Consider the following 27,864-nt stretch of genomic DNA (forward strand, 5'->3'; position numbering starts at 1 on the left):
TTCAACAGAAGCTGTATTAGCGTTTGGTCCCCTCTCATATTGGCAAGCTGAATGGGTGTATGCTGCGAGTCATTCTTGGCGTTGATGTTTGCGCCGTAACGGACCAGAGTCTCAACCATAATCGTGGTATGTGATGAGTGTGTGTGCTCAAGTCCTCGGCAGGCGATATGTAGAGGTGTATTTCCGGCTTCATCCTTCGCATCAATTTCTGCGCCATGCTGCAGAAGTATTTCTAGAACCTCCGGATTCCGACCACTATTTGCCAAATAGAGAACTGTCTGACCATTGTTATTTGTTACCGTCAGGCTGCCATCTATCTTTAGAAAGCGACGCACTAAGTCAGTCCACCCATCATAGAACTCTAATTGCACAAGGTAATGAAATGGGGTATCTCCCTGGTCATCTCTAGCAAGGGGGTCTGCTCCGTGTTTTAGCAGCAGTAAGGCCGCTAGTGTAAGATTTGTACTGGGTTTTCGGCATATGATATGTAAGGGAGTTTGCAAGTTGACTTCAACCTGTTCATTGACATCAGGTTTGAAACCTAGCAAAGTATTGAATGTGCCAAAGTCGAAACCAGAACGTGCTTGAGAAAACTCTCTAGTGATTTGATAACAAGCCTCGTGGAGGACCGTTTTACCAGCACACCTAGAGTTGATCGACGCTCCTCGCCAAAGAAGTGCTTTTATCACGGAATATGTCCATTCGTTATTGGTCAAAGCGATGTGAAGTGGTGTGCGGTCCCGGAAATCGCGAGCGTTCATAAGAAGCTTGATGGTAGTGGTATCAAGTTCCGTATCGAGACAAGTCCAAAATGAGGTGATGTATGTCTCCTGATATGTGTCGGATTTTTCAGCTAAAACGTGCAGCATTGACCTTTTATCATTTCCTTGAAAGTGCAAGTCTACTTGACGGCGTATAATCACAACTTGATTTTCGTATGTCCCGTACTCGACGGCACCTGCAAACGCCCAGGCTAGATCATCTCCGGTCTTCAATGAGCTCCAAAGCCACGAATTCAAATTCTTCCGAATAGCATACTCGTAGACTGGCATGGCAGGAAGCTCAGTGAGTCGTAGCCACCGTGTCCAGATGTCTTCTATCTCGAGCAAATCGAAGAGAGGTTGACAGTACGAACCTTCTTCCTCCGACTTTCGTGCGTGGTAATTCATCATGGTAGTCGCGTAATCCAGGAGAGCAGGGTAAGCTTCCAGAATCTGAGAGTTACCTGTTACAGACGGCAGTCTACTCTGAGTATACATCTGGAATTTTCTGTTCTCGAATCCTTCTGGGTCGTCCTTTCCCAATGCGCTATGCTCAATAATCGACTCCTCCGGGCGGGAAATTGTCGCTTCTGGCCTGTTGTCGGTTGCTAAATCTATACCAAGAGACTCAACTTGAGTTGGTCGACTGGTATCTCTGTCATCGATCTCCAAGTGAACATTTCCTTCACGTGCCGTGTTCAAAGACCATGAACTGATGGTATCGATTGAATACCTTCGGAGCACTTTTGCCGAATCCTTGCTCAAGCCTGCCAGATCATTCCTCAAACTGAGTGCTGAATAGCTAGAGCCAGCGGAACTGAAACTCGCAATGCTTGATCTTCGCCATCTTCGATTTTCCTTGGAGTGACTGGTTTTCCCCCTTGCATCGACCAAAGCATCCAATTCTTCGATGAAGATATAATGCATACAGGTTGTCATGATGAACACATGGCCATCCCGAAGGGCATCAACCCCAGCATGAGGGTCGAGTATCGAAAACCCATCTTGCTTAAAGAAAAACTCACGGACGGACTCATGGATGAACTGTACCGTTCGCGTCTCTCCAAATTCCTGATCAAGCGACCCGGCTCCTGCACGGATAGATCCATCGTCGTCTTCGTCGTTTCGAGAAATGTTGCTATGGTCAATCGAGTAAACCTCGACTAAGCCTCGAGAAAGAGTACGAATTTGACGTTCAAGTTGATCGTCGTTCTCTGTAAAATATACCGAGTCTTTCCACTCTCGCAGCGACGACGGCGGCTTGTGTCTAATGAAGGCGAGGATATGATGCCATTCACGAAGACGTAGAGGCCCCCGAGACAGCAAAACCCACTGGAAAAAGTGAACGGCAAGTCTTACATCATCTTCGAAATAGCTAGTTAACAGTTCTTTGAACAGCCCTTCAAGAGCCTGAGGGACCATTTGAATTCGTTTGGTGAGGTAACTCATGCTCCTACCACAATCCCTGTCTTTGAGCACCATGTCTACAACCAAGACTACCCAGAGAAATACACCAGCAGCTTTGTTTAAAATGTTATCTTTGAGAATCTTGAAATCGATACTTCCTCGATTCATTGCGACTGCAAGACTCTGGTCGATGTAATGATCGATGTCAATTTGGTTGTGACTGTGTACACTGACTTCGGAGCAATGTGTCAACGTGACGTCTGGGAACGGTCGGCTGGAGATGCAGATGTTCAAAATCATTCCTGAGGAGTATGCGGACTCGGAAATGTGGGCAAAAGGATACGCCACCTCTCTCATATTCTTTTGGTCACACTCGTCGAGTGCGTCCACAAACAGTATTATACGCCTTTCCGGCTGGTCCATTGAAGCCGTGGTGCCTGTATGCTTTATGAAAAGTCTTCGGAAACAACTCTTTAGTCGATCTTCCGACAGACGAGATTCTAGGCTCCCCGTATTTTCTATCAGCTCGTCTTGGATATTAAGTTGAAAGAGCAAAGACGGTGCTTGGCGAAATAATTGATAAAGCAGAGATCTAAGCATTCCCGACATGTTGTGTTCGAGATCTTTGCCACGAGCATTGAAGAAGAAGGGTGCGACTATATGATCTCCTAAACCTTGTGAAAGTTTAGTACGTTTCATGGCTGCATTCAAGAGTGTTGATTTGCCGCAACCAGGTTTGCCCTTCAGCCATAGAAAACCGCGGTGATGATCCATGTTGATCCGACTCCACCAGTCTTTATAAGAAGCATTCTCGAATAGCCATTCACAAGTGCCATCAAGTGGGGTCTCGATACTTTGTTGGCGCGAATTCATATCCTCAAATGGTAGAAACCCAATAAAGGCAACCAAGTGAAGAGGCAATGGATGGCTCTGTTGCGGTCCAATGTCCTGCGTCTGCCTGTCTTCAACTGTCCCTGTCAACGTTGAATATGTCTGCTGCAATACTCCCCAAACCTTTCGGTAGTTAGGATCATCAGCATTCGAGAAGCGGCACATATCCGTGTGGTTTGCTTGGAGCTTCTCAGCATGTTCCCTATGGTCGCCTAACGATGAGGAATAATCGGGGACGACCTAGACGAGATATATGAGCTCTATTCGTGTCTATGCTCCCTTAAGCCTTTGAAGCATACCTTCTTATTTAGAGGACCGATGTTCAGCCCGCTCATGGGAAGCGCTTCTTGAAATGTTTTGACACGAAAACCGTAATTGGCCCAGGTTCTGGAGAAGGACTCCTGACAACGTTCTAGGTCCGAGTTCTTCAGGCCGAGACTATCAAGTGTTGCAGAGCTTGTGTCCATCAGCAAAGCGTTTGCACTCTTTCTAGCCTTTTCCCCTAAGGCAGCAATATCGAAGCTGCCGCGATGTGGTGTACCTAAGAAGATGACGGCTTTGGTAAATTGAACGACCTCGTTTAGGTCATTTTCTCGCGAGGCAGAAGAGTAGTTCAACAGCTGGCTCCTGATCAGCCTCCTTCTTGGATACAGAGAAGCGTTTCATACTTCTTTTACCACAATGCCGCCCAATGAGTGCGCTACGAAGATCAGTGGGCGATGTTTTCCCGCTCTATCCCTTTGCAAGGCGAAGAGAAGGTCCTTTCCATGGGAATATGTACTGCTTTTGTTCGTTGGTTTTATCATATACTTTGTGATTCTTGTATCGTAGCCCCACACCAAGACCCTCGCATTCTCGAAATGGGCCGGTAACAGGTCAGCAGGCCAGAACACCTTATCGGAAGATTTCTGACCTAAATAATTGTAATTTGGTTTGCCTGACCTCTGGGTTTTCTCAGCGCCTGATGACCGCCATTTCGGAAAGTGTCTGCTTCGCCAAGTATCAATGAAGCTGAAGAAATTAGGAGGCCGTTTGGATTGCTGCTTTTTGCCCGGAACGCTGGGATCGTAACTTTTCTTCACTTCCCTTTTGGCAGCCCAAGTCTTGTATGGGTGGCCTTGGAGGCCATGCACGAACACAATACTGATAGATCAACATTTGACTACAGAGTAGAAGAAGGCTGAGAATAAAGTCTGAAGGCTTACTCAACAACTGTATCCTCTGTTTCTGGCTCGTAAACCACAGAGAGTCCAGTATCAGATATTCGATGCCCGGCCATATCAGCAGGGTCGACAGACGTATGAGATGGATGACTTTAGATATCTGGGACGCTCAAACAAGAATGAATACCTGGTGAGCCATGCCGCAACTGGAGGTAGCTGGGTAGCGAGGCTGAGAGGTACGTAACTACGGTCATGTGAGTCGACGATGATTGGCACATCCACCTCATTGGTAGGCAGCGCATCGACATCAATTTTTAAGTATACGTGCCCGAGCGGACTTAAAGTGAGAGTCATGAACATATTTGCTTTTTTCCTATGAAGGAAGAAGAAGAAGAATGTGTATGACTATGCTGCCTGCTGTTCCATGTGTGTTGGCAAGTTGTAACTAGCATAGTCAACATGCACAAATGCTCGATCTACGATAGGAACAGACTCTAATACATATTGTAAACTCTCGCTGCTCTTCTGTTAGACTCATCCTCGTTCTTTTTATCAACATGTTAAACTTACCTCAAGTCGTGACTGTCTTTGAGTGATGTGCTGGCGTCTAGAACGATATCAACCTACAGAGCATCAGTGTCAATGAAGCCTTTAAAACGCGCTAACTTGATCTTACCTCAACATTAAGCTTGTCGCCAGCATGATAAGCTTGTAACCCCTGGATCTGTCTGATTGTCTTTGCAAATCGCATAGTCAAGTAGAGTACTATATGCGAGTTAGATTCGTTCTGGTCGAAACGGGTTTCAGACTGACAGATATTTCTTTGGTCTGCGGTAGCCGAGAAGCCCGAGAGGTTCTTGATGTGCTCCATTGAGGTGTGAGACCAGTTGAAGATAACAACCAGCGACAGTAATAACCCTCCTAGAGCATCGAGCCACCATACTCGTGCGTAAAACCCAACTAAGCAATTTGTAAGTGACGTTCTTTACTGACGGCATGAAACTCTAGCATTACCTATCGGGAAGGCTATTGAACCGGCATTGAAGATGACATCTGAGGTAAATTAGAGTTTACAGACTTCTTTCGAGTCGATCAATGGGTACTTACCAGTCGCCGCATCAGAAGCCCTAATAAGGATGTTGGTTAGTAAGTAAACATCAATGAACCATAATATAAGATCCTTACAAAGCCTGGACACTCGAGTTCTTGACGAGTCGACACCAAAGCCAGCACAATCCTTTGATAACGATGGTGCTCAACATAATAGCTATTGCTGGTATACCGCTGCATTCGGGTTAGTTATTTGTTGGTGCAGCCGTCTACTAGATTACTTACAGTTCGATAATAGAGTTGTCATCAGATGCAAGGCGTTGGATTGCTTCTAAAGCTACCTGGACGAACGATGTTATCATAATCACGGAGAATACCAGTACTCCTAGAGGCTCGAGTCTGTTTCGAGGATTAGAAGTTGGGCCTTCAAGCTGTGAAAATACGGCACTTACCTTCGTCGGCCTACAGGATACCTGTATTGATCCTGATGACCTATCAACCATGTCGTAACCCATACTATGACTGTCGACAAAAAGTCTAGGGCTGCATCAACCAGACTAGCCAAAACCGAGACTGAAGGCACGGAGATGATGACTGCAATCTTTCCGGCGAGCAAGATTGCATTTGCCGCAAAGTTGAGATAGATAGCCACCGTCACAATGCGGTCGCCGCTATGCACGTCGTCATCCTCGATCCAAGGAATGTCGGGCTTTGGCCTATCAGTCTCCTCATCCTGATCCTCATTGTGATCCGCAAAAAGAGGTGTCGTCTCTGTGGGCCGGTAGATGTCCTTCGGCGTGCGTTTCACCTTTTTTGCGACATTAGTGGCAGAGTCGCTGGTGGAAAGCGTCTGCGAGTTGCCATTCGAGCTGCTAGTCAATGGAGCTTCCTCTGAGATGGTATCGGGGACCTCGACTCCGCGGAAGGCAGATGCCGGCATGTCATTGTACTCGTTCAAAAGATCGTGAGGTAGCGACGAGTCCAATAATCGGTCAATGTACCTAAACAAGTTATGTTAGGGATACGATTCCACTGATCTTTCGAGGTCACATCATGCATATGCCAAATCAAATTCAGTGCAGTAACTTACAGATACTGCTGTATCAAATAGTTTGTTCGCTCATAGTACTTCCTTCTGAGAGGGGTGTTAGTGTAGGCACTCAAATCCAATCGGGGATTTCTGACAAGTCCTACATATTCTTCTTCATCTGCTTCAGATCCTCAGCAGTCTTCCAGTACCGCTCCCACTTATACCGCGGATTGTTCTGTCCAATGAGGCGCATGCTGCGCATCTGTGGGCCGTTCAGAATCGCGCTCATACGACGCTCTTCAGAACGCCGCATGTCATCTTCGTCATCATCTCGAACTCTCAGAGCTGGCCAATCTGTGACGCCCGCCTCTTCCTCATCTCCTCCCAGACCCCAGTGAGAGCCGCCACGGTGGAGTGATGCATGCGACCGGTTCCTGATCAGTGTTGCCAACGCGCCATGACCCTTCGCAGAAAGCGGATATGAATCGTCCTGTTGCAGCGCGAAAGAGCTGCGTCTTATGGGGCTGACGGGATTGGCGCGTGGCAGGTTGGTCCCTGGTGAAGACATTACCACCTGCTGTAAGATCGGTAAAAGTCCTTGCCGTGTCAGACCGACATAGCACAAAGCTCTTGACAACGCGAGAGTTTATACAAGAGACACAGTTTCGAGTTTTTATATGCCCAAAGCAAACCGAAGCGAAGGATAGGCCGGGATGTGGTGGCAATGACTCAGGCGAATTGATGTTTATGTAGCCGCAATAGGGTGAGTGTCGTGAGACGGCGGCTCGCTCTAGGAGCAGCAATTGTCCTGGGAAAGCGCGATCTTCTCAAGGCAGGATTGACCTGAACAGAGACGGCGGATAACTGTAGAGAATAAGGCCGTCTATAAGCTGTGTCAGAGTGCAATGGGCTCGAAAATTCAGATGTTGGGTTGTTTGATGGCGACCTACATTAGCTATCGCTCGATGCTAATTGGCAGCTTTGAGGCCTCACTGTGACGAACAAGGATTTCAATTGCCGCGGGTGCGAGGTGGTGGGGACCTTGCTGGCAAGCTCCGGCAAAGTAGCTAGCTACCCCTGGAAAATGTGGTCTGCGATGACTTCATAGGCCAGGCTCACAAGCCAAGACAGCATCGCCTTCATCTGTTCATAGCGTTCACTAGCTTCACGTATGCCTGGTATGCTGAAGGTCCTCAATGGAGAAAACGATATCAGCGATGTACATCTTGACGAGCGCAACTATTATTATATTCAGCAGCAGCGGTGACCAGTGTGATGAGACGGTCAAGGGACTTTTTGAGCCTGCTCTGTGTACTCCAGCACCACATTGTAGATGGGTCAGAAGACTTAAAGCCTGCATACATAGGTTTAGTTTATGAAGCAAACATCTTTTTAAATGCATTTTATACCATATTAGCCAACTATCGGCGGAGTATAGAGCAATTGGCTCTTCAACTATGAATTGATGTCACAACAGTTTTTTGGGGATGGCTAGTAGCATGAAGTCAGGTTCGGCATATTAATTAGAGATAACTTTTCATTTAAGCTCTCTCAGCACTTGAGATGCTTCTCTGGAATCTGTCTAGGTAATGTTTTCGACTTCAGTAGCTTCTTCTAAGCCTTACTTTTGTTTAGTTGTCTTTGAACCGACCAGCACGTCTCATTCATGGTCTTTTGCCTTCATGCAAACCTGTCTACTCGAAGTGTCACCTCCGAGACTTATCTGCGAGTATACCCTCGGCAATCTTAGCGGTTGCTTTGACAATGAGCTCATGCTCGTGCCCATGTATCCTTTGCTCTAGATCATGTAGTGTCTCACCTTCGCGACACTCTATCTCTTGCACCAGGATCGGCTCGCCGCGGTCAACTTCTGCTATCACGTAATGTATCATAATTCCTGTCTTACTGTTTTCAAGCTTGCCAGCCTGGAAGTCTTCGAAAGCTCTTCCGATTGCGTTTGCACCGTCATATTTGCCTACAAGATGAGAGCATTGGCTATTAGTCTGAAAAATCACAAACCCGGGCTGTCTCTCAGAAGAGAGCATGGTTTGGGACCTACCCGGTAATGCTCTGCGTCCGCGATTTAGCATGTGTTCCAACTCATGAGGGACTTAGACTGAGAGACTTACGGGTGCAAGTTGATAATGGGCACTCCCTTGGCTGCAAAGGGCCGTAGGAACGACTCTGTTAATATATGCATCCATCCTGCTAGAACGATGAGGTCCGGGCTCTGTGCCGGGTTCTCGTTGAGGATCTTCTCCGCCAGCGCAGCGTCATACTTCTCGCGGCCCTCTTGCAGCTTCTGAGGATCCTTTTCGCCCTTGGCCTGGTACCCCTCTGAGACCATGTTGAAGTACTCCGATGGGATGCCCGCCTTCTTCGCTCGCTCCGTCGCAAAAGCGGTCTTCCGGTTCACCACGAGCCGGGTGATCTTAGAGTTCGCAATGCGCCCGGAGGCGACAGCATCAATCAGCGCCTGAAAGTTGCTGCCATTCCCGGAGGCCAGGACCACGATGCGGCAAGGCTCCGCCATGGCTGTGGCCAGAGCGCGGGGTATCTGATGATTTGTTGTAGAATCGCTGAGGCTCCTGCTCCGAGCCTCGCCCTGATGTCACCGACTAGCCCAACAAGTTGAGGTCCGAGTTCCTTGTCCAATGTGATTTCGAGACAGCTGGGTCTCTTTCGTGTTCTTGTTGCCTGCTTCGTCACTGACGAAGTGGTCCCATATCAGTCGCAGAGCAAAATCTCGAAGTGGGTTCTGCCGCAAGATTCCGCCTTAGCGCATTAAAAAAAGGTCGCGATAAATTAACCTAGTCAGGGTTCCGAGCAGATTTGAAAGATCGGCAACAGTAAAACCTGGAAATGCTGCAAGGAAATCTTCGATGCTGCAAAAATAGAAACGGTCACCTCGATCTCTGCAACCGCATTGAGAGCATTCTTGACACTCGCCAAGACAGTAATTGGCTCTGAGAGAAGGGCATCTAGTCTTTTGGATTGATGGCTCTGACAACTTAGAAGTACTTACAAGAGAGCTCAGGCTAGTAGCTACTTGATAAGAGGGACGATAGGCCTGGTCCAAGCCCTTAGTCAGCTCAGCCAGCCCCCAAACCGTGATCGGCAATGCGCTGAGGCAGCTGGCGGCGGCGCCTCATAGAAGGTTGATGTCGGTTGATGTCACTGCCGCTCAGCTGCCCGGGTGTGTAAAAGCAAGGAGAAGACCCTGACTAAACCTGACAGCATGAGCCTAGAAACCTCGGGAGTGGGACTCGGTTCACGCGCCGCCAAACCCCCTTTTCTCATGCATGTGAGCTTCTGGTCGTCTTCACTTTAAGTTCTCTCGCCGAGTATGGAGTAATTATTGTTCTGTTCGTTCTGTCCCCTCCCATTTCCGTGTGATCAGAAACGGTCTACGTACTCGTCGCAACGAGAATATATTTTGAGTTAGCGCACAGCAAATCCGGATGACGCGGAGCTTTTTCGCCAACGTTGCACTGAACCATCGGCCCCATTAGGCGCAAAGTTAGGGGCGAACAGGAGATGACAACCCGCAGGGCTTGGGAAATAATGAGATGCCCTCTCCGCCCTGTTGGCGCTGACGCGGGCTCGGAACCCCTGGCCGCCCGTCAGAATCCGATCTCCAAGCCCTGCAAAAGGCCCCTGCTAGAGGCCGCTAAATGGTGGAGGTGGCTCCTGTGCAGAACAGGGGACGGGCCAGTCTATTGATTCTGGTGAATGAGGAGGTCCAAACGGGTTCGAGCCTCACCAGACTGAGGTAGGTAAACAGTGCGTGCTGGTAATTAAAGATGGCTGCGCTCGCAATTGTCGACCATAGAGCCGAGAGAGAGAGGAGAGGCACCGCCGAGATTCCAAGATCCCAAGATCCCAAGATCCTCTTGGCCGGGAGATACGGGAGACTGGGCGAAAATCATAATCAACCCTCATTCGTCCCGGTAGCTGCTCCAGCGGCTTTAGGGATGAACCTTGTTTGTTTGAACACAGATTCTGGTGCGATTCTCGAAGCGCTGACTGAGGCCCGCGGCTCCCAAGTATGATATGTCTCAGACTCAAGGGAAGTGTGGATACAGCGCAAACTCATCGACAAGCAACATTTTCATCAATGATCTGATCATGCCGAGAACACGAGGGCGACGGAAATTGCTCATTCATTGATCACAAAAAAACCCGCCTGTCAACCCCGGCGAGGTGTGGACACTGAAGGCGGCTAAAGCAAGGCCAAAAAAAACCTTAGTTTATGCACATCAATGATGGACCCCGTATTCGAGATGTGCTCCCCGTGCGAAAGTCCAGATTCGTACAGTGATGTTCAGAATACCAGCCCCTGTGCAATTTGTCGCCGGATCGTCGATGCAAAGCATTTCGTCAGCGATCTTCTGTCTTCTATTGAGGTGTATCCGCTTGGTGAAGACAGCTTCGTCACTGGATATCCCACAACTACAACAGATGAAGGACGGTCTACCCTGATCCAGGTACCACGACGATTAGCGGAGCCGGTACGAGCTGCAAGCTCCGACTAAGAGCCTTAGCTCATACCTAATTCACATGCTCCCAGCTGAGGACCGAGACCGAAGAGTCTAGCACGGTTGTTCTTAGGTATGCTCATGAAGTCAATGATAACGGCTGCCCTACCGTTAGCTCCACCGTGTCGGTGCAATTGAGACAAAATGCTCAGTTGGGCAACTCTCGAAAAGGTTTCTTCAGCTTCAAGTCTACATGGAGACGGTGTCGCGGAGCTTCCCCACGCATCAGGGTCGTTCCCTCGGAGCTCCACGAGCTGGCCACGCCCGATGGTGCGTAACTGTCGTCGTTCCGCTGGCACATAGTCGTTGCACCTGGCGGGAGTGTACGCTTTACAGACTCGGAACTAGACTAGACTGAGGTGCCGTGTAAGGTTACAGCAACGTATAGGCAAAGATAATATCGTGAGGGGCAATGCATCCTCTGGAGATATATCCGATATTGCACGATTAGATTTGCCGTAGAAGCTCGCGACGCGTCAAGAACTCCCTCGTAAGCGCAGACGCTTCTTATGCCACTTCGTTCAATGACCTTTGAGAACCAGAGCTCGTGGGAAGCCAGGGTTCCGAGAGCTAACCCGGGTGGATTGCCCTGCACAATGTCAAAGCCAAGACGCTTGATCGGTCCCCATCTGTCCCAAAGGACACCATCTCAGATGAAAATGGTAAATCTGCAGGGTGACCGAGCGCGAAATAGTTCTGTTGCATTTCTTGGACGAGACTTCCTCTCCCACCAATCACTCGAAATCCAGCGTGGCCACCGAGATGGCCTGGAAATAGCTTGCCTGCTCCGGCACCTCGTAGCTTTACAAGATTGGACGAGGCCTTTGAAGAGCTTCGCTCTTCGCGCCGGCCCGTTATTTGCATCCTGATTGAGGATTGCTGGGTTAAACATGTTCACCATGGACGCTCGAGCTGGACTGTGGATTTTTGTCAAGGATTTCACGACAGAGCTCGACACTCCTTGACGATATGTCTAGGCGAAATGCATTGTATACAGTATAATTTACCTACCCACATATAGTGTAGTGTATATAGTATGCAGCTGTAGGAGGAGTATTATGCCTGCGTTCGATCGTAGCCGAGTCGGCGAATCCACAATGATTGACACGCAAAGCAGGCTACAATGTGGAGGAAATGCTGCTGCCATGCCAAAAAATCAAGGCTTGAAGGCAGTAGCTGCATACCGCTACTCTGTTTTTGTTGGCTTGTGCCGACACCACTGGGGAAGAGCCATGCTGGTCCATGTCGAAAAATGCCACCCATACCATTCCTCGAAGGCCCTAAACAACACGGGCTGCGGTGACTGAGTGACCGGGAGAAAGCCACAGCAGCGATGGAGGCCCGGTTCATGCCGCCACGCAGTAGCTGGAGGCAGGCGATAGGCCACCATGCAGTGAAGATCTAGCATTGGACCGACTGCATTGGTGCGTGGGCTCTGGCAGTGGCTGCTTGTCCCCAACCATCTTCTCGCGTCAGACGTCAGTCAGACAGCCCATGGAACCAACCCACATGGCCTGTACAGTTGGCCTAAAGTCGAGCCGAGCTGAAGAGTCGACATGCGACTCCCTGATGGGTCGTGAAGAGGCGGAACCTGCAGAAGATCGGAGAGGCAGGGCTGGCCTCTGCCACTCACATTTGCAGGTGAGCACGTAACATGATGTCGAAGGTAGTCATGGTGTTTTCCGTTTGCAAGCTGCAAGAGGAAGCCATCCGTACCAAAACCGTATGTCCGTGTGCTCCATACCTACCTAAGGTACCTACCTACCCACCGTGGAGGCAAAAAGAACGGCCCTGAGAGCCGTCCGTCACTGCACCACAGATAGGTGCCACAGTGCTGGAGCAGGAGACCAGCCGGTGGTTACTGTGTCCGTTGGGAGACGGTGGCCAGCTTTGTTCCAACGTCCACATTCATTCATTACTAGAGTACGTAGGTAGTGTAGTCATGGGCGCTACCTCCCTAACACTTAGCTCGGACACATGAATGTCTTCCAAGATGATCCGGGCTTAGGTATTTTGGTAGTTCTACACTACAAGTTAGTCTGGTCTCTCCACTTCTTGGATCACTACCCTGAGAAAAAGGCACAGTACAGCAGGCTGCCGTGCCTGGCCGCGACGGTCTGGTCTGGCCTGTTCGGCAGTAAAATCATGAGTCCAGGTAATCGGGCAAAAATTTCGAAGGAGTAGGTAATAATAGACAGGCTCGCCATCGCACTTGTTCCAAGTATACCTAGGTAGGTAGGTTATTGCCTGTGCGGTATGGTTGGGTCCACTAGCTCCCTCAAGTACCCTCCATCCACCCAGCATCCCCTGCCACTCTTGGGGATACCCTTACTGTAGCCGTACCCGTACCTTGCCTTGCCTTACCTCGCCCTCCAATTGTTATCTGCTACGGCTTCCAAATCCTTCTCCTTTCCTCTCCAACCACATCATTTCTAGCATCATCGGACCAGACTCCCTGACCTACCTGAATCATCTCGATCGTTTTCCGTGTCCGTCGTCTTCTTGAGCTTACAGGCCGCTGCTTCCAATCGTTAGAGCGTCTGCTATTTGCTGAGGCTCTCGTTGTCTTTGGCTTCCGTCTTTCATTGAGCACTCTCGAGCATTAGCATCAGCATTTCCATCATTGCACGCTTCCATCACAGCATTCAACCCCGAGTCTTCACGTCTTGCTTCCTCCTCCACGGTTCCGCTACTTCGAATTTGCCTCTATATTATTACATTTACTCTTAGTATAATCGAGTCATAGCCAGGATCAGGCAAGGGACCCGGATCCAGTCATCATACCTTGGCCTTCTTGTCTTTGTTTACTCCCGTCCATACAAGCCTCTACCCACGGTCACGGCTCTGTACAACGTAAGTACGGGTTGTTTCGTTCTTCTCTCTACTGCATAAGCCCTTGGCTTGATCTTAGAATTGCCTTCGTATCAATTGTTCAGGATCGAAACGGCCCGGACCAACTATAGACTGCCTAGAACACCAATGGAATGAGAGACCCCTAGCCGAAAGGCTTCAATCACCTACTAGCTACAAGTCAATCCCGTTGGCGCCATCGTGTCTCGCAAGCCGTTTCGGTTCTGCTAGACCCTTTGTCCCATCGAGCTGAGACTGTCAGAGATACAAGATCTCTGCAAGCTTTCGTCGTTGGCGGCTCTCCATTAAACTGCGTCGGAGTCGGAAAGCAACATTAATTCAAGGAACTCTGCTAACTCAATTCCTCCCTATCATGCAGTCGACCGGCAATCCGCGTCATAATCGAGGCCTGTGAGACACAAAGCCCTCAGGCAGTACTTAGGCCCGAATTGTTCACTGGCATTTTCAGCCGTCATCCGCCCTTGCGCAGCCCGCCTCGTATTCTCACCGGAGGCCACCGATTCCGCGTATTTATAGATAGTGACCTCGTCCAGCGTCTCGACGTCCTGGATTGAAATTTATGGGCTGCTGGTCATTCTGTCGATAATCCCGACGCCAATTTCTATATGCCTAGATTCCCGGTCGCTTTCGGCAGGCGGAAGTCAACCGCAGACAACCTCGAAAATGCCCCGGTAGGGCCGTCTTTCCGCGTCCTGGAGAGGACTGAGGTTGCTGGAGGCAAGTCATTCGACGGGGGCGCTCGATTGTCCGCAAAGACGCACCACCTGCCGAAGACGAGTGTCGAAAACATCAATGTGGAAGACAATATCTTCGCCGACCTAAAATCAAGCAATCGGTAAGTTTTGGCGTCTTTTTCCGGGTTCTAGGTTCAACGGCGACACAACTTTATTTGCTGTTTGTACGCTCTCTTGACTGGCATGAGCCTTCGCTAGGATGATGCCGACAAGGTGCCGTCCGGGGGAGGGTCGATGTCTCAGCTACATTTGGGCCCGTTGTTAGGCTATTAGGCATGCTGTGTAATTGCTAACCACCAACAGTGGCAGTGGATCGACCAATACGACAAAAACAAATTCGACAGACAACTCGTCTCGGCATAGTAATGCGTCAACTGCGCCATCTTCAGCTGACTATGGCGGGCAGGAAGAATGGAAAGGTGTACACAGGAAGCCTGTGGGAGATATTCCCGTTCCACCCATCCCCAAATCGGCTTCTTCTAGCTTTCTAAAGTCAGCTGGACGATCCTTCTCATTTGGTGGACAGAAGAAGCATTTACCACCAGTTCCTGCTGCGGACGAGTCACCAATACCTTCTCCGACGGAACCGGATCGTTTCACAGCTGGGAGGGCACGAGCAACGACCACGTCCACATCAACAACGGTCACACCACCGAAAGTGGATGAGGATTTCAACCTTGATCTTGGTGGGGACTTTAGCAAGATGCTTTTGGGGTATGACAAGCGAGCCAGTACGGCCACAATGCTAGACGAACAATCAGGGAGACAGGCTTTGCAACCCCGAGGTCTAACCGGCAATCGTTTAAATCAGCCTTCGCCGATTCAAATCGACAAGACATCCAAGATTGAAAACTCGCCTTACTCTTGGAACAGCCATCACTCCAATGACAATTTGCTGACTGCAAGCCCTCTATATGCGTCACCGATCAATGAAAACACTCCCCCACCGCCTGTTCCACCACATGCTTCTCCACTCTCAAACTCGCCTCAATTTCCAAAGCCTATTGAAGGAAGTCTGAAGAGGACCAGTGCAATCTTTGGGAGACGCAAGTCTCAGGCGGAGGATGGTGAGGGGGATGATGAAGAGGCGAGGTTACTCAAGGACACTCTATCCGCGGTCAACAAGTTCATGTCTGGCAACAAAGGCTCAACACCAAGCCAAGGAGCGACTGGACGCTATAGGAGAAATGAAGATACACTAGGCTCAGGGTACAGAAACTTCTCTTCGGAGTCAAAGGTGTCAAGGATCAACCCGAAGGACGAGGAGGATAATTTGTTCGATAATAACATCGCTCAGCATTCGAGACTTGCTCAGCGCTACGTTACCCGCAAGCAGAGTCCGGCTCAAACCAAGGTTATGACACCTGCCGAGTTTGAGAGATATCGAAGAGATAAGGAGCGGCAGGATGCCAGCTCAGATACCAACAAGTCAGAGAAGGATGAGGATGAAGACGATGATGAAGATCATTACGAGGATGACGAGGATGAGATTGAGAAGTCGAAGCAGCTTGCAAAACAAAGGAGAAAGCAGGAAGCACACATGACAGTATACCGACAACAGATGATGAAGGTGACTGGCGAATCTTCCAGTGGCATCGGAATGTCTCGGCCGGGCATCCAAATGTCATTCAGCACACCGAACCTATCGAACCTCACTGTCCCAGGTCCTTCCAAGAATCCTTCGTCTGAGAATTCCGACGAAGACGAGGAGGTTCCCCTTGCGATTCTGGCAGCGCACGGATTCCCTAATAAGAACCGACCGCCAACTCGCCTAAGCAACATGGGTTCGAACCCTAATCTTCGCGAGGCTACACAGCCTAGCTACCAACGTCCAGGGTCTGCTGCAGGTGACGCTCCGGCGGCCAGCGGCGGCCGGCTCCCTCCCTTTGCACGCAGGCTGCCTCAAGACCCGTATGGTCTCGTCAATCCATCCGTGCGTGAGAGTTTCGCCCTTGGAGGCGGTGCCCCAGCTCCAGGGCAACAGGCTCCGCTGCCTCCTGGTGGTCTTGTTGGTGTCATTGCTAGTGAGGAACGATCGCGGGCATTGCGCCGAGGCAGTCCTCAGATTGATGGTGGTCGGGGAGTACCTCCCTCAGGACCTGGCGGTTTTGATCCCATGGCAGGAATTCCTCCCCAGATGATGTACCCACAGATGCCCCAAATGCCCATGCTTTCTCCTGGCGACCATGCACAAATCCAAATGACGCAGCAAATGCAGCAGTTCATGCAGATGCAGATGCAGTTTATGCAAATGATGGCAGGTAACCAAGGTGGCAACGGTCCCCCGCGCTCTGCCGGCCATATGAGCCAGCAGTCCATGGGCGCGGTAAATGGAATGCCCATGTCTATGACAGGTATGGATATGCTGGGACAGCGCGGCTCATTCCTTGACAATGGATCAATGCTGGATCTCCCACGACCAGACATGCATGGACGGACGATGAGCATGGTGCAGCCAAGCTCGGCCTCGTGGATCCAACCGCCGAACCCTGGGTACGCGCCATCCATTCGCATCCAGGGCGATGGTTATGCGCCTTCAATTGCTCCATCTGAGCGCAGCAATGTTGGACTCCCTGGTCGATATCGTCCAGTTTCACAAATGCCACCCCCTCCTGGTGCTGAGCACCTGAGGAAGTCATCGACAATGTCGGGAGCGCTCAGTGGTTGGGACGAGGCGCAAAACCGTAAACTAGCGAACAAGACACCTCCCAAAAAGTCGGGCAATGTGTCGGATGAGGATGATGAGGAAGGCTGGGAGGCCATGAAGGCGAAGCGCGACAAGAAGAAGTCACTTTGGAAAACTAAGAAGACCCTACCGACTGACCTTGGCGCCCTAATTAGCTGATCTTGGGTTTACAAAAGCATAACGGTTGGGAAAGGGCATTCTATAGGAAAACCATCATTTCGTCCATCTTGAGGACATTCTCATATACCGGAACCCCAAAAGAGAACGGAAATTTGTTGTACATTCATTGACTGAACATGGCTTGACCATTCTATAAATGGCGTTGAGAAACGGAACAAGAGATATAGGCATGGGTTATCTAAAGGAACGACTCATGATAGATATCAGTACCAATAATTATAATCTTTCAAGAACAGTTACAAGGCCTTTAGGATTTACTTCATTTTTTTCTTCTTCTATCGTTGTAGGGCCCAAAACGTAGATCCCTGTGATGAAAGTGCTTACTACTGTTGTATGCAAAGCATCCAGACTTACATTTTGGAGAATTTGACCTAATGCAAGATGCCCTCGCCGATCCTCAACGCCGGGTTTGTTTTCCTCACGACAGCTCTGCTCAAGCCGTCTTTCCCGCAGCCCAGCCCTTCCTCTTGACACCCATCTCCACAGCCGCCAGGCCCCAGTCCTCGCCGTGGTTGTGGCTGCCCTCGATGACACCCGCGCGGGCCTGGGCCTGCGTCTCGCTGAGCACCGTCAGGACGCCGAAGATGACGGGCACGCCCGTGTCGAGCTGCACGCGCATGAGGCCCTGGGACACGGCGTCTGCGATGTACTCGAAGTGCATGGTCTCGCCCTTGATCAGCACGCCGATGGCGATGAGGGCGTCGAAGGGCTGCGAGGCGGCGGAAGTCGTCGTTGGCAGAGACGTCAGGTCGGTGGTTGAGCCGCCGAGCAGGTCGCCTGCGGAGAGCGAGGGGCCGCCCGAGGAGCTGGAGGACTGGATCTGGGAGGCGGCGAAGAGTCTAGATGACAGGGAGTGTCAAAAGTCAGTTGGTCAAGCGTCATTATGGAGCTCCCGGACGGAGACATGCTTACCGCTGGACGCCAATTGGCAGCTCCCAGGAGCCGGGCACCGACTCGACGATGATGTTGGACTCGGGGACGCCGCAGGCAAGTAGCTTCGCCTTGGTGCCCTCTAGGAGCGGGTCGATAATGCTCTCGTTCCAACGGGCGTGGACGATGCCAATCCGGAGGCCGGAGCCGTCATGCTGCTCGGGGGTAGGGCCCTTCATCTTCACAGGCAATTGAGGAAGCTGACGATTGAGGGGCAGGGCAGAATCGAGCTAGAGAGTTGCGAGATGGAAAAGGTAGGCGCGATGTTGACCTTGGGGTTTGCAACTACGTGGAAGGTGAGGTGAGGTAGCTGATGGTCCTCCTTAAGCTCCACGGAATGGAGGGGCAGAATGACGGCTTATAGCGGGGTTGGGGCACCTGGGTTGCTTTCCCTGCCATTCTACGAGTGCAAGAGGCTAACATAAGGTCAGTTCATTGGTGCATTGGATTAGTCACGGTCTTGAGTGGGCATGACAACCCCTTAAGAGGATAGCATCGTCCTTACCTAAAACCGCTGGCAGCTCCTTCCGGGTCAATGTTGGTTGCCCCTTCCATGATGATGGACTGCATCAGCCAAGACCAGTTTGAGCAGTTGCGAACCATGTACGTAAGACGCTGGTGAGTACCTACTTCTCTTTTCATGAATATCGCCTTAAGAGTCGACACTTCACCCATATCGAGGTGAAGTATCGCGTTGATCTTTCTTAACATTCCTTCAAACTGTATGGTAGGACCAAGGAGTCGCTGCTTCTTCATCGTATCGAACTCTCTATGTCACCATACAAGAGACATCACAGTCTTCCTATGTAATTTCGCATCACCATGCCCATTCAAGCTCTTTCCCAGAATACAATTCGCCTATTAGGCTCTCCATTGGTTGTCACTTCCCCGGTGTCGCTTGTTAAGGAGCTGCTCGAGAACTCCATTGACGCTGGAGCTACTTCCGTTGAAATCTTGATTTCGCCAAACACTGTCGACAAGATTGAAGTCAGGGACAATGGAGAGGGCATCTGCTCTGATGATTATGATACCCTGGGTCGCCGAGGCCACACAAGCAAGCTCAGCTCATTTGAGGACTTGCGAACGATAGGTGGTAAATCTTACGGCTTCAGGGGCGAGGCATTAGCCGGTGCCAATGCACTAGGCACTGTTGCCATCACTACGAGGACTTCTCGGGATCGGTTGGCAACCACTCTTCACCTCGTCCCCGGCGACGGCGGTATCGCGAAGCAGCAATCTGCGTCTGCCCCAGTTGGAACAACAGTAAGCGTTGCTGCTTTATTCGCTCGACTGCCCGTCAGAGAACAGCTCGCAATGAAGGAGAGACAGAAGGCGATCATGAAAATCAAGGAACTGTTGCCTTCGTATGCTCTTGCGCGACCAAATCTCCGGATTTCATTTAAGGTGCTGAAAATGGACAGGATGGGCTGGTCATATGCTCCCCGCCCGCAAGCCCGTGTCCAGGAAGCAGTACTCCAAATTTTCGGCTCGGGATTGGCGTCACAATATGTATTTGTGACCAATTCACTGCCTATCGAAAGCTCAGGGAGTGAGGACGGTAGTATCATTGGCGATCTTGAGCTGCGAGCCTTCTTACCCAAGCCGAAAGCGGACCCTTCCAAACTGTCCAAGGGAGCGTACATCTCTGTTGACTCGAGGCCCGTGAATCCTACCAGGGGCACCATGAGGAAACTTGTATCCGCTTTCAAGACGCATTTATCAACAGCTATGGGAGATATTGATAGCACAAAGCCAGTGAGAGACTCCTTCATGCAGCTCGACATTCTGTGTCCTACTGGCTGGTACGATCCGAATGTTGAGCCGTCCAAAGACGATGTCATTTTCAGTGACGAGCGCAAACTTCTAGACGCGTTTAATAGTCTATGCGCCCAAGTATACAGTGAGAAGCAACCAGTGGGCTCATCAAACAAGTTGCAAGACCAGTGTATTAGTAGGCATGTCGGGGCTCATGATAGGACAATGGGGCCAACTTTGCCTCGAGATGCTTCAGAATTAAAAAGCCCGAAACGTACTCCTACTGGTCAGTTCCAGCACACAGGTTCTTCTACGAGACACTCATTGGCTCCAGCAAGAATTACTCCTCCCCCGGTGGACACAACCACGAAGACGTCACCCGGATCCTCAGCACCCCCGCGACATTTGAATCTCCGTTTAGAGGACCTTCGAGTGACTAATAACAGCCCGGAATCTACGCACAAGCCTTCGCGTGGACCGGAAAGGCTTGCTCGCTCGACCATGCTCCAGCCAAACAAGCAGTCTTCGTCGCTGCCCAATCCAGACTCGCGTCAAGCCCTCCAGATATGGACGGTTGACATGTCCGCAGGTCTCGATACGTCATCAGATGAAGACGATGAGCTACTTGCTCAGCATTTCCGCAATCCTAGTACGAGGGAAGATGACGCTGTTGCAGAAAGCTCTGCCAGTACTAAGGAAGCGTTAAACCCATGGACTATTGCTAAAATGGCTGTGTCAGACAACCCTAGACAGCCCGCTCTCCCTAGAAAGATGCCTCCGGTTGTAGACTGCGGGCTTGCCACGTCAAGCACGGCCGAAGATCCCGATCCTGAACTCGAATCTTCCATACTACGGCATCCGGCAGCACCGCCTGGAGATCTGGATTTCCCTCGAAACGAACGCCGCCAGCAGCCATTACAGATCACTGTCCCGGGTGGCCCATATCAGAGCCCTCTCACAAACAGTCATGTTCAGTCTTCTACTCCGCAATCGAGAAAGGCCACATTAGCCTCGGATGTCTTGCAGACGCCTCCACCGTCCTTGGGAACTGAGAGACATAGTAACGGCCGCAGAGAGATTATTGAGGTAGACACAAACTCGTCAAGACAGAGGGACGGATATGTTCAAACATCGTTGTCGTTCGGAGATCCACCCATGCCCGAGAATAGGATTAGCAAAGAACTACCTGCTTTGAGAAACACAGAAGTCGAGGAAGCAGGTTCCCAACCCCTGAAGAGGGGCAACTTCACAAACTTCTCATCTAAATCGGCGAGAAATCGACGCCGGGTATCGAAAAGCCAGCAGACAGATGTCCAAAATCATCAACGTGAAAGCGTAAGCCCCCTTTCCACACGGAATCTTTTACCAAAGGACTTCAACTTTCAACGGCATCTTCGCCCGGCGGCCCCTTACAATACTGGCTATCCAGAAAGTGTAAGCGGTGAAGGGACGGTAGCACAATCAAGTGCAATAGACATACTTGGAAACACTAGTCTACCGGCTGGTGATTCAAGAGCCTACTTGATCAGGAGACAACGGTCGCTAAGCCGAGCTGGGCCATCATTGAGAAAGACACTGACGAGAGCAAAGACGGATCTACTCCCTTTGGAACGTGCTTCACCAGAGCAAGAGACATGCAAATTTATACTTACGATGAGCATCAATGAGCAAGCGTTTTCTGAAACTCCTCATGAGAAGATACCTATCGACAGCCCTCACCACTCTGAACTTGCAGGATGGGGACTTGATAAAACTAGAAGTCTCAACGATGTTGCTACGCTTGAGTTTCGGATCAAAACCATCTGCTCTGAATGGACCGAAAGGCTTTTTGGCAAGAGGACCGACCTCGACATCAATCTACTGACGGCTTTTGAAAGAATCTGATCTACGCTTGAGGAATTATCGATTAAGATTTCCTTGAAATCTCGATTTTCATACTCGCTTTGGCTGTGAAATCTAGGCTTGTACGATTGATGGGCTAGGCGTGGAAAAATTAAACGAACAATGTCTAAATGTTTGAAGGCGTCGCGGATAGCTTGAATTGCTACACGATATGGCACAAGCCGGTATGTCATAACGTTACATTTCGCTGCAATCTTGCTCCGAGATCTCGATGATGCACAAAATTGGGGAAACAAGGAGGCGTTGACGACCCTGGTCATTCGTATTGCCTGAATAGCGTTGCTGAGTACCGAAAGGCATGAAGATCTACAGTGTCCTGAGGGGAAACATTGGGAGATATCTCTGATCGACGCATTCTTTCTAAGGGCGATTTCCTTGAAACAGTACAGCCCCCGGTTACCTGGACGATCATGAACCGAGACGGGAAATCATGACCAGTGGGGATTGCAGGAGTTGTTCATGTAATACATATGAGGTTGTGATTATGTTGCAGTCGCCAAAATCTCCTTGTTCGAGGTCCGACTATGAGTAGGCGGCTCTGTGCAATGTCGTTTTACCTAAGTACCTTAATTAATTCACCCCAGATTCGGCAGGCATTCGCACTAAAGACTGACGATTCAAACCGTGTGAGGCTAGTGAGGCGTGTCCGCTAAAGTAGCTGCAGATGGAGGGAGCGCCACGAGGAGCTCTGACAGGTCAGGCCTTTTTGTGAGCTGGCATGGGCTTGTTTCTTTTTCTTCGTGTTCTGAAAATAGCCACCACGCAGAGCAAAGGGCTGAACAGGAGAGGAGAGGACCCAGAGGGCTCCAGTTCGTATCTCGAAAGGATAACCTGTCGCTGTGCCACCGGCCAACCAACCGGGACCAGTCAAAGGAGGAGATCCACCGCCACGGGGCAGAAGAGACAGCCCACACGCACTCGCAGACTGCAGAACGCGAGTTTCCTGTCTCCGCTGCTTACATTATACATCCATCCATCCCTCCATCCCTCCATCCCTCCATCCATCTTGTTCGAATTATCTGCTCCGGCCTGGCATAGACTGGACTAAGTGTGTATGGCTGGATCGGGTTTCAGTACAAAACGGGGGTCATAAGGCGGTGATGTGCGACGTGACGTGCGCCTGGCCATTGGACCGGGAGCGCTGGCCTCTCGTTCCCAATCTATTCCAAGGCGTTTGCGGGGTCGCTGTCAAATGAAAGCATATGCGTCTGGCAATATCACCGCAGTTAATCACCCAGCATTATCACATCGGGCGGGACCTTGCCTGGCGAGCCTGGGTACGGTACATCACGCAGTACAGCACAGCACAGCACAGCGCAGCACCGTAGAGCACGGTGCAGAGCCCGCCTTAGGGTGGGACTGTGGCTCTGCTGGCATCGCTGGTTCTTTGAACCCATCTTATAGGCGAACCAGACCTTCTTCTCTCGACAAGACTGGCCGATGTGACGCTTTTGTTATGCGCCGAGTCGGGTTCCTGACGTAGGTCTCAGTGAGGATAGCCGGCTCTCACCAAAAATCAGGAAACCGTCGTTGTCCATCTGCCCACACGTATCTCGACACCGTTTACTAGGATACCTTGAGTTGGTAGCTCTCCATACCTGACTGACGTTTTGTCCTGCAGCTATAACAAGAAGGAATTGCACTGAACACGTAGGAAGCACCATTTCCGTTCCGTCTGCGTATGTTGCCGCCCTCGTCCTACTTTACAATGAGACGAGGACGGCCGTCCATCATCAGCTGTGGACTTTCTTCCACACATGTATTTCCTAGGCTTCTCTTCGACCGATCCGTGTGGGTTAGAAACATCGTTCCTCCTTATTGAATCTCTCGTTTGTAGTGAAATAGAACCTCAAAATTGGGCCCCAGGACAGAAGTAAAGAGATAAGCGATTGGCCTAGCCTAGGGGTGCGCCGTCCGTATTTGATTCCTTCGTCAGTTACCAGCAGGCAGCGGACGTCAGTCACTTCAGTTTGCTTGGGCCAGCCCTCTGCGCGCGCCGTGTTGGCCTAAACTTTACCTTAAAGGCAGCACCTCCACCGGGGCCGCCGCCTGTCGACAACCTTTTGCGTTAGCTAAGTCACCTAGCAGGACGTCATCAGAAAATTCATAGACACCGGTTTCAGACGCGAGACGCAATCGGGGCTAGTAGGGAAGTCCAGTCAGTGCTAACACCTGGGCACCAGAGTACCTAGCGAGCCTAGGTATCGACTTATCTAATACGGCACTGCACTGCGCTTGCACTGCCTCCCGCGGCACCTTCCATCCTGTGAACGGCTTCTGGAATTGGTCTGCCCTCCCACGCAATCCTCCCGTCTGTTCTCCCTCAGCAGCCGCCCACGCGATCTCGCGCACTTCACCATCAAACGAACGCAAGAGAGAGGCCTGGATTGAAGTGGACTGCGTGCATTAATCCAAGTCTCGTTTCGTTTGACTCGAAAAGCCCAGTGACCGGACGACAATCGCTATACCACCCAAGATGTTTGCAAATTAGCCGTCCAAGCATCGAGCCTTCCTCTCTTTTCCTTGCGTTGCGTGGAACCGCCTCAACCATGCGGATCGTGGATGCGCCCGTTTTTCGAGTCTCGCCTGCCGCAGAGAGCGACCTGCCTCAATATGTAGCTTCGAGCCGCCGCCATTACCATCACGGGCAGCCGCATGGCAACCAGGTCGCCGATTCGTCTGATGCTCTCATCTCTGATAACGAGGTCATGACATCGGCCAGCTCAACTGACAACCACCACCATCCCGGCACTCTACCCGAGATGACGCCTTCACTTAGACACCGATTGTCTAGCCTCTCGCTCTCCGTATCTCACTCGATGATACTCATTATCGCCTGTCTCCTGCTGCTTCAGCCGGCCTCGGCCGTGCTGATCAAGTTCGAGAATTGCCTGCCCGATTCATACATCTACAATGTCCCCAAACCCCTGCAATGGGTCCCGCTCTACGTCGATGCCGCCTTCGATACCGATAATCCACAGCACAATTTGAAAATAACATTGTGGGGGAATGTGACAGGCTCATGGCTAAACGTGACGCTGCCGCCGTCCACCAGTCCGGACTGGAGCGATCCGACCAAGCTGGACGGAAAGATTCTCGCAGAGCCGGAGCCAGATGTTCCAAACCCAAAGCTTACAACACTTCATAGCAAGGTTGATTTCCTCACATACGAACCCTTCAGCCTAGACACGGATTTCTGCAATACGTCGTTGAAGAACGGGACATGCCCACTTGGTCCCGTATTCAACGAGTCCCTCGTGTAAGTCTACTTGATGGGACTTTTAAGATTTGACGGGGCTGGATACTAACACGGTTCTCAATGCTCTTAGCTACAAACCCACATCTCCGACCGATATGCCATACGGTCTTCCCTGGGTACAAATGACCAATGACTTTTATTCAACTTACGCCTTCACTTCGTTGTCTGCCACTTTCCTCATCAAGTACGGCGATAGCAAGATCACTAATATCGGCTGTGTTTCCACGACTGTCACTCCAGACTTGGGTGGGCTGGGCTGGATGCTGAAGATTTTACCTCTTCTAGTGTTACTCTCTGTTGGATTCGCGACAATTTTTGCCAGCATATTCAGTCCTTGGGGTACAACCGACATCTTCCACTGGACTTCCAACTATGGCCGCGATGGGGACTTGCTACGCTTGGTGACACCCGGCTTTGGCGATTGTCTTCAATATATACAGTTTATCGCTTTAACCGGCGGGCTTACACTCAACTATCCCGGGTTCTACCAGCCGATTGTCAGTCAAGCATCGTGGTCGGCATTAATGTTCAACGAGAGTTTTGTCAGCAAAGCTCCGGAATTTCAGGCCCTCGTTGACGGCATTTACTATACGAATGGGACTTATGGCTTGCAAAATCTCGCGCAGCTTGTAGGCATGGGGCATGTTGAGGATATCTGGGCAGGCATGATGGTCTGGCTCTTGGTCATCATCGCCGCTGTCTTGGTGATTACCCAGATAGGCTTCGGGGCGCAATGGATCTACCGAGCCGTTAAACACATCCCCGAGGAGGATCTTCGAGCCAAGAACCTACCATTCTCAATTGGAAATGTCGTCCGAATTGTTTTCAACTACTTCTTGTTCCCCATTGTGGCTCTGTCGACATTCCAACTTGTCGTCACCGGCGACTCACCAGCTTTCACTGTGGCACTGGCTGTGGTCACCCTGGTAGTTGTGATTGGCTTTGCTGTTTGGCTACTATATCTTATCACAACGACAAAACCTAGGGCGTTCTTGTACGACGATTTGCCGACTGTCTTGCTCTATGGTCCATTGTACAACACCTTCTCAGATGATGCCGCGGCCTTCGCTCTAATCCCTGTACTAATGACCTTCATCAAAGGCATTGCTGTGGGCGCTGTACAGCCGTCAGGCATTCCGCAGGTGGTTCTCCTTGCCATCTGTGAAGTCATCCAGATAATGACCCTCCACGCCTTCCGACCATTCCAGTCCGCGACCAACATGAACGCATACCATAGCCTGTTCTCTGTTCTTCGGCTGATCTCGGTGCTCCTCATGACAGCCTTCATCCCAACTTTGGGGGTGACGGAAGGAACAAAGGGATGGATTGGGTACGTCATCTTGGTTATACATGCCGGCGTCCTGATATTCGGGTTCTTCTTGAACGCACTGCAAACGATCTTCGAGGTTGTGGCTCGCTTGATGGGAGTTGGTGGGGATGATGCTCGAGGCCTTCAACGCGGAGGTTTGTCCAAGATCTTTGGAGCGCGCCAGCTCCAGCGACGCTCGTCTCGTCGTGGAACCCAGTCAAGACAGAGCCAGCTCTCTAGCACAGTGATGCTGGACGCTGATGAGGCTTCTAAATCCGGCTACATCATGCCCGGTGGTCGTCTTAGAAGTGAGTCCGCTGCCAGCATGGGCGTTCTCCTCAACAACCGCCAGAGAAGCTCGTCTGCATTGGACAGTCTTGACATTACACTACCACCTACGCGGCAATTTGAAAGTGGTGCGAGCACCTTTACACCTACTACCCCTGGGGAGGCCAGCACATTCTCCTTCTTGCCATCTCCTGGCGCATCAGCTCGCCATGTTGCCCCGCCTATGGCTGTTACAACAGACACAAACAACGGTGGCGATACCTTCTACCGGCCACCCAGGAGGCGAAGGCCAACAGTCGATGCCATGGCGTCTCCGAGCTCCAAGGTCCGTGGCTCCTGGGGGAGTGAAGTCCTTTCACAACAGAGAAATGCTCGGCCGACGGGCCCACTGAGTGACGCGGGGGACTTAGAGGATGGTCAACAGATTGAACGAGGGGCAACGCCGGCTCCATATGCCAATCCTGACGTGAACCTTACCCCAAGGGCTGACTACTCGACTCGCGAAGTCGATTTCTATTATGGGGTGAGTCGAGGCGAAAGGCTGAACTCTGATGTTCCCCAGAGAAAACTTGGTACAGGGCCAGCCGATCCGACTGGACCGATGGCTTCGGCAGCAGGCTGGTTCAGGAACATGCTGGGTGGCAAGAGCAAAGAGAAAGGCAAGGGCTTCGAAGTTGTGCGGAGTTCGAGAATGCCGCCTGCCATGAAAGCACGCGGAGGTGACTTCGGTGATGAAACGCCACCTGAAGGTATACCAGTAGCCATGGGTGTCTTGCGAAATGGACCTATCGAGTCTGATGACGAGGATGATACAAAGAATAAGTCTCCTCGATCTCCGCACAAGCACCATCCTGGGGAAACCGAGCTGCTAGCTAAAGATGGTTCTCCACAAGATGAGGATGAGGACGATGTTGAGATCGTGAGGGTATCTGATGCTCCCCCTATGCTCCCTGGAATTGACGCAGGAGAGAGCATACATCTACCCAGCCGGATAGCATCCAAGGCGAGCAGAAACCCCTCACAGAAAGGCGAGGGTCGTCTAGAGACAATGTCTCCTATACCTGATTTACCACGGAAGAGCTCGCGACGTAAGTCGGATGCTATCAGTGG

At 50.9% G+C, this 27,864-nt stretch overlaps 4 protein-coding genes across 4 annotated transcripts; 2 read left to right on the plus strand and 2 right to left on the minus strand.

The window, feature by feature from the left end:
- Nucleotides 1-8,008: 8,008 nt before the first annotated feature.
- Nucleotides 8,009-8,835, minus strand: UCRPA7_7620 (putative phosphoribosylglycinamide formyltransferase protein; the record flags this gene model as incomplete). The annotated part of the gene is made up of 3 exons (XM_007920147.1): nt 8,009-8,277; nt 8,362-8,372; nt 8,432-8,835. 3 exons carry the CDS (start codon nt 8,833-8,835, stop codon nt 8,009-8,011), a joined length of 684 nt encoding a protein of 227 aa, XP_007918338.1.
- A 6,739-nt stretch (nt 8,836-15,574) lies between these two features.
- UCRPA7_7621 (hypothetical protein) lies at nt 15,575-17,290 on the plus strand (the record flags this gene model as incomplete). Its single annotated transcript, XM_007920148.1, has 1 exon — nt 15,575-17,290. One exon carries the CDS (start codon nt 15,575-15,577, stop codon nt 17,288-17,290), a length of 1,716 nt encoding a protein of 571 aa, XP_007918339.1.
- Nucleotides 17,291-17,744: 454 nt separating this feature from the next.
- UCRPA7_7622 (putative -dimethyl-8-ribityllumazine synthase protein) lies at nt 17,745-18,420 on the minus strand (the record flags this gene model as incomplete). Its single annotated transcript, XM_007920149.1, has 2 exons — nt 17,745-18,150; nt 18,224-18,420. The coding sequence occupies 2 exons, from the start codon at nt 18,418-18,420 to the stop codon at nt 17,745-17,747; spliced, it is 603 nt and encodes a 200-aa protein (XP_007918340.1).
- Nucleotides 18,421-19,063: 643 nt separating this feature from the next.
- Nucleotides 19,064-20,436, plus strand: UCRPA7_7623 (putative dna mismatch repair protein mutl protein; the record flags this gene model as incomplete). Its single annotated transcript, XM_007920150.1, has 2 exons — nt 19,064-20,141; nt 20,294-20,436. The coding sequence occupies 2 exons, from the start codon at nt 19,064-19,066 to the stop codon at nt 20,434-20,436; spliced, it is 1,221 nt and encodes a 406-aa protein (XP_007918341.1).
- Nucleotides 20,437-27,864: the final 7,428 nt, after the last annotated feature.

This window comes from Phaeoacremonium minimum (genome assembly GCF_000392275.1).
Source record: "Phaeoacremonium minimum UCRPA7 unplaced genomic scaffold PA7_03_scaffold_541, whole genome shotgun sequence".
In the NCBI taxonomy this organism is placed as follows: Eukaryota; Fungi; Ascomycota; class Sordariomycetes; order Togniniales; family Togniniaceae; genus Phaeoacremonium; species Phaeoacremonium minimum.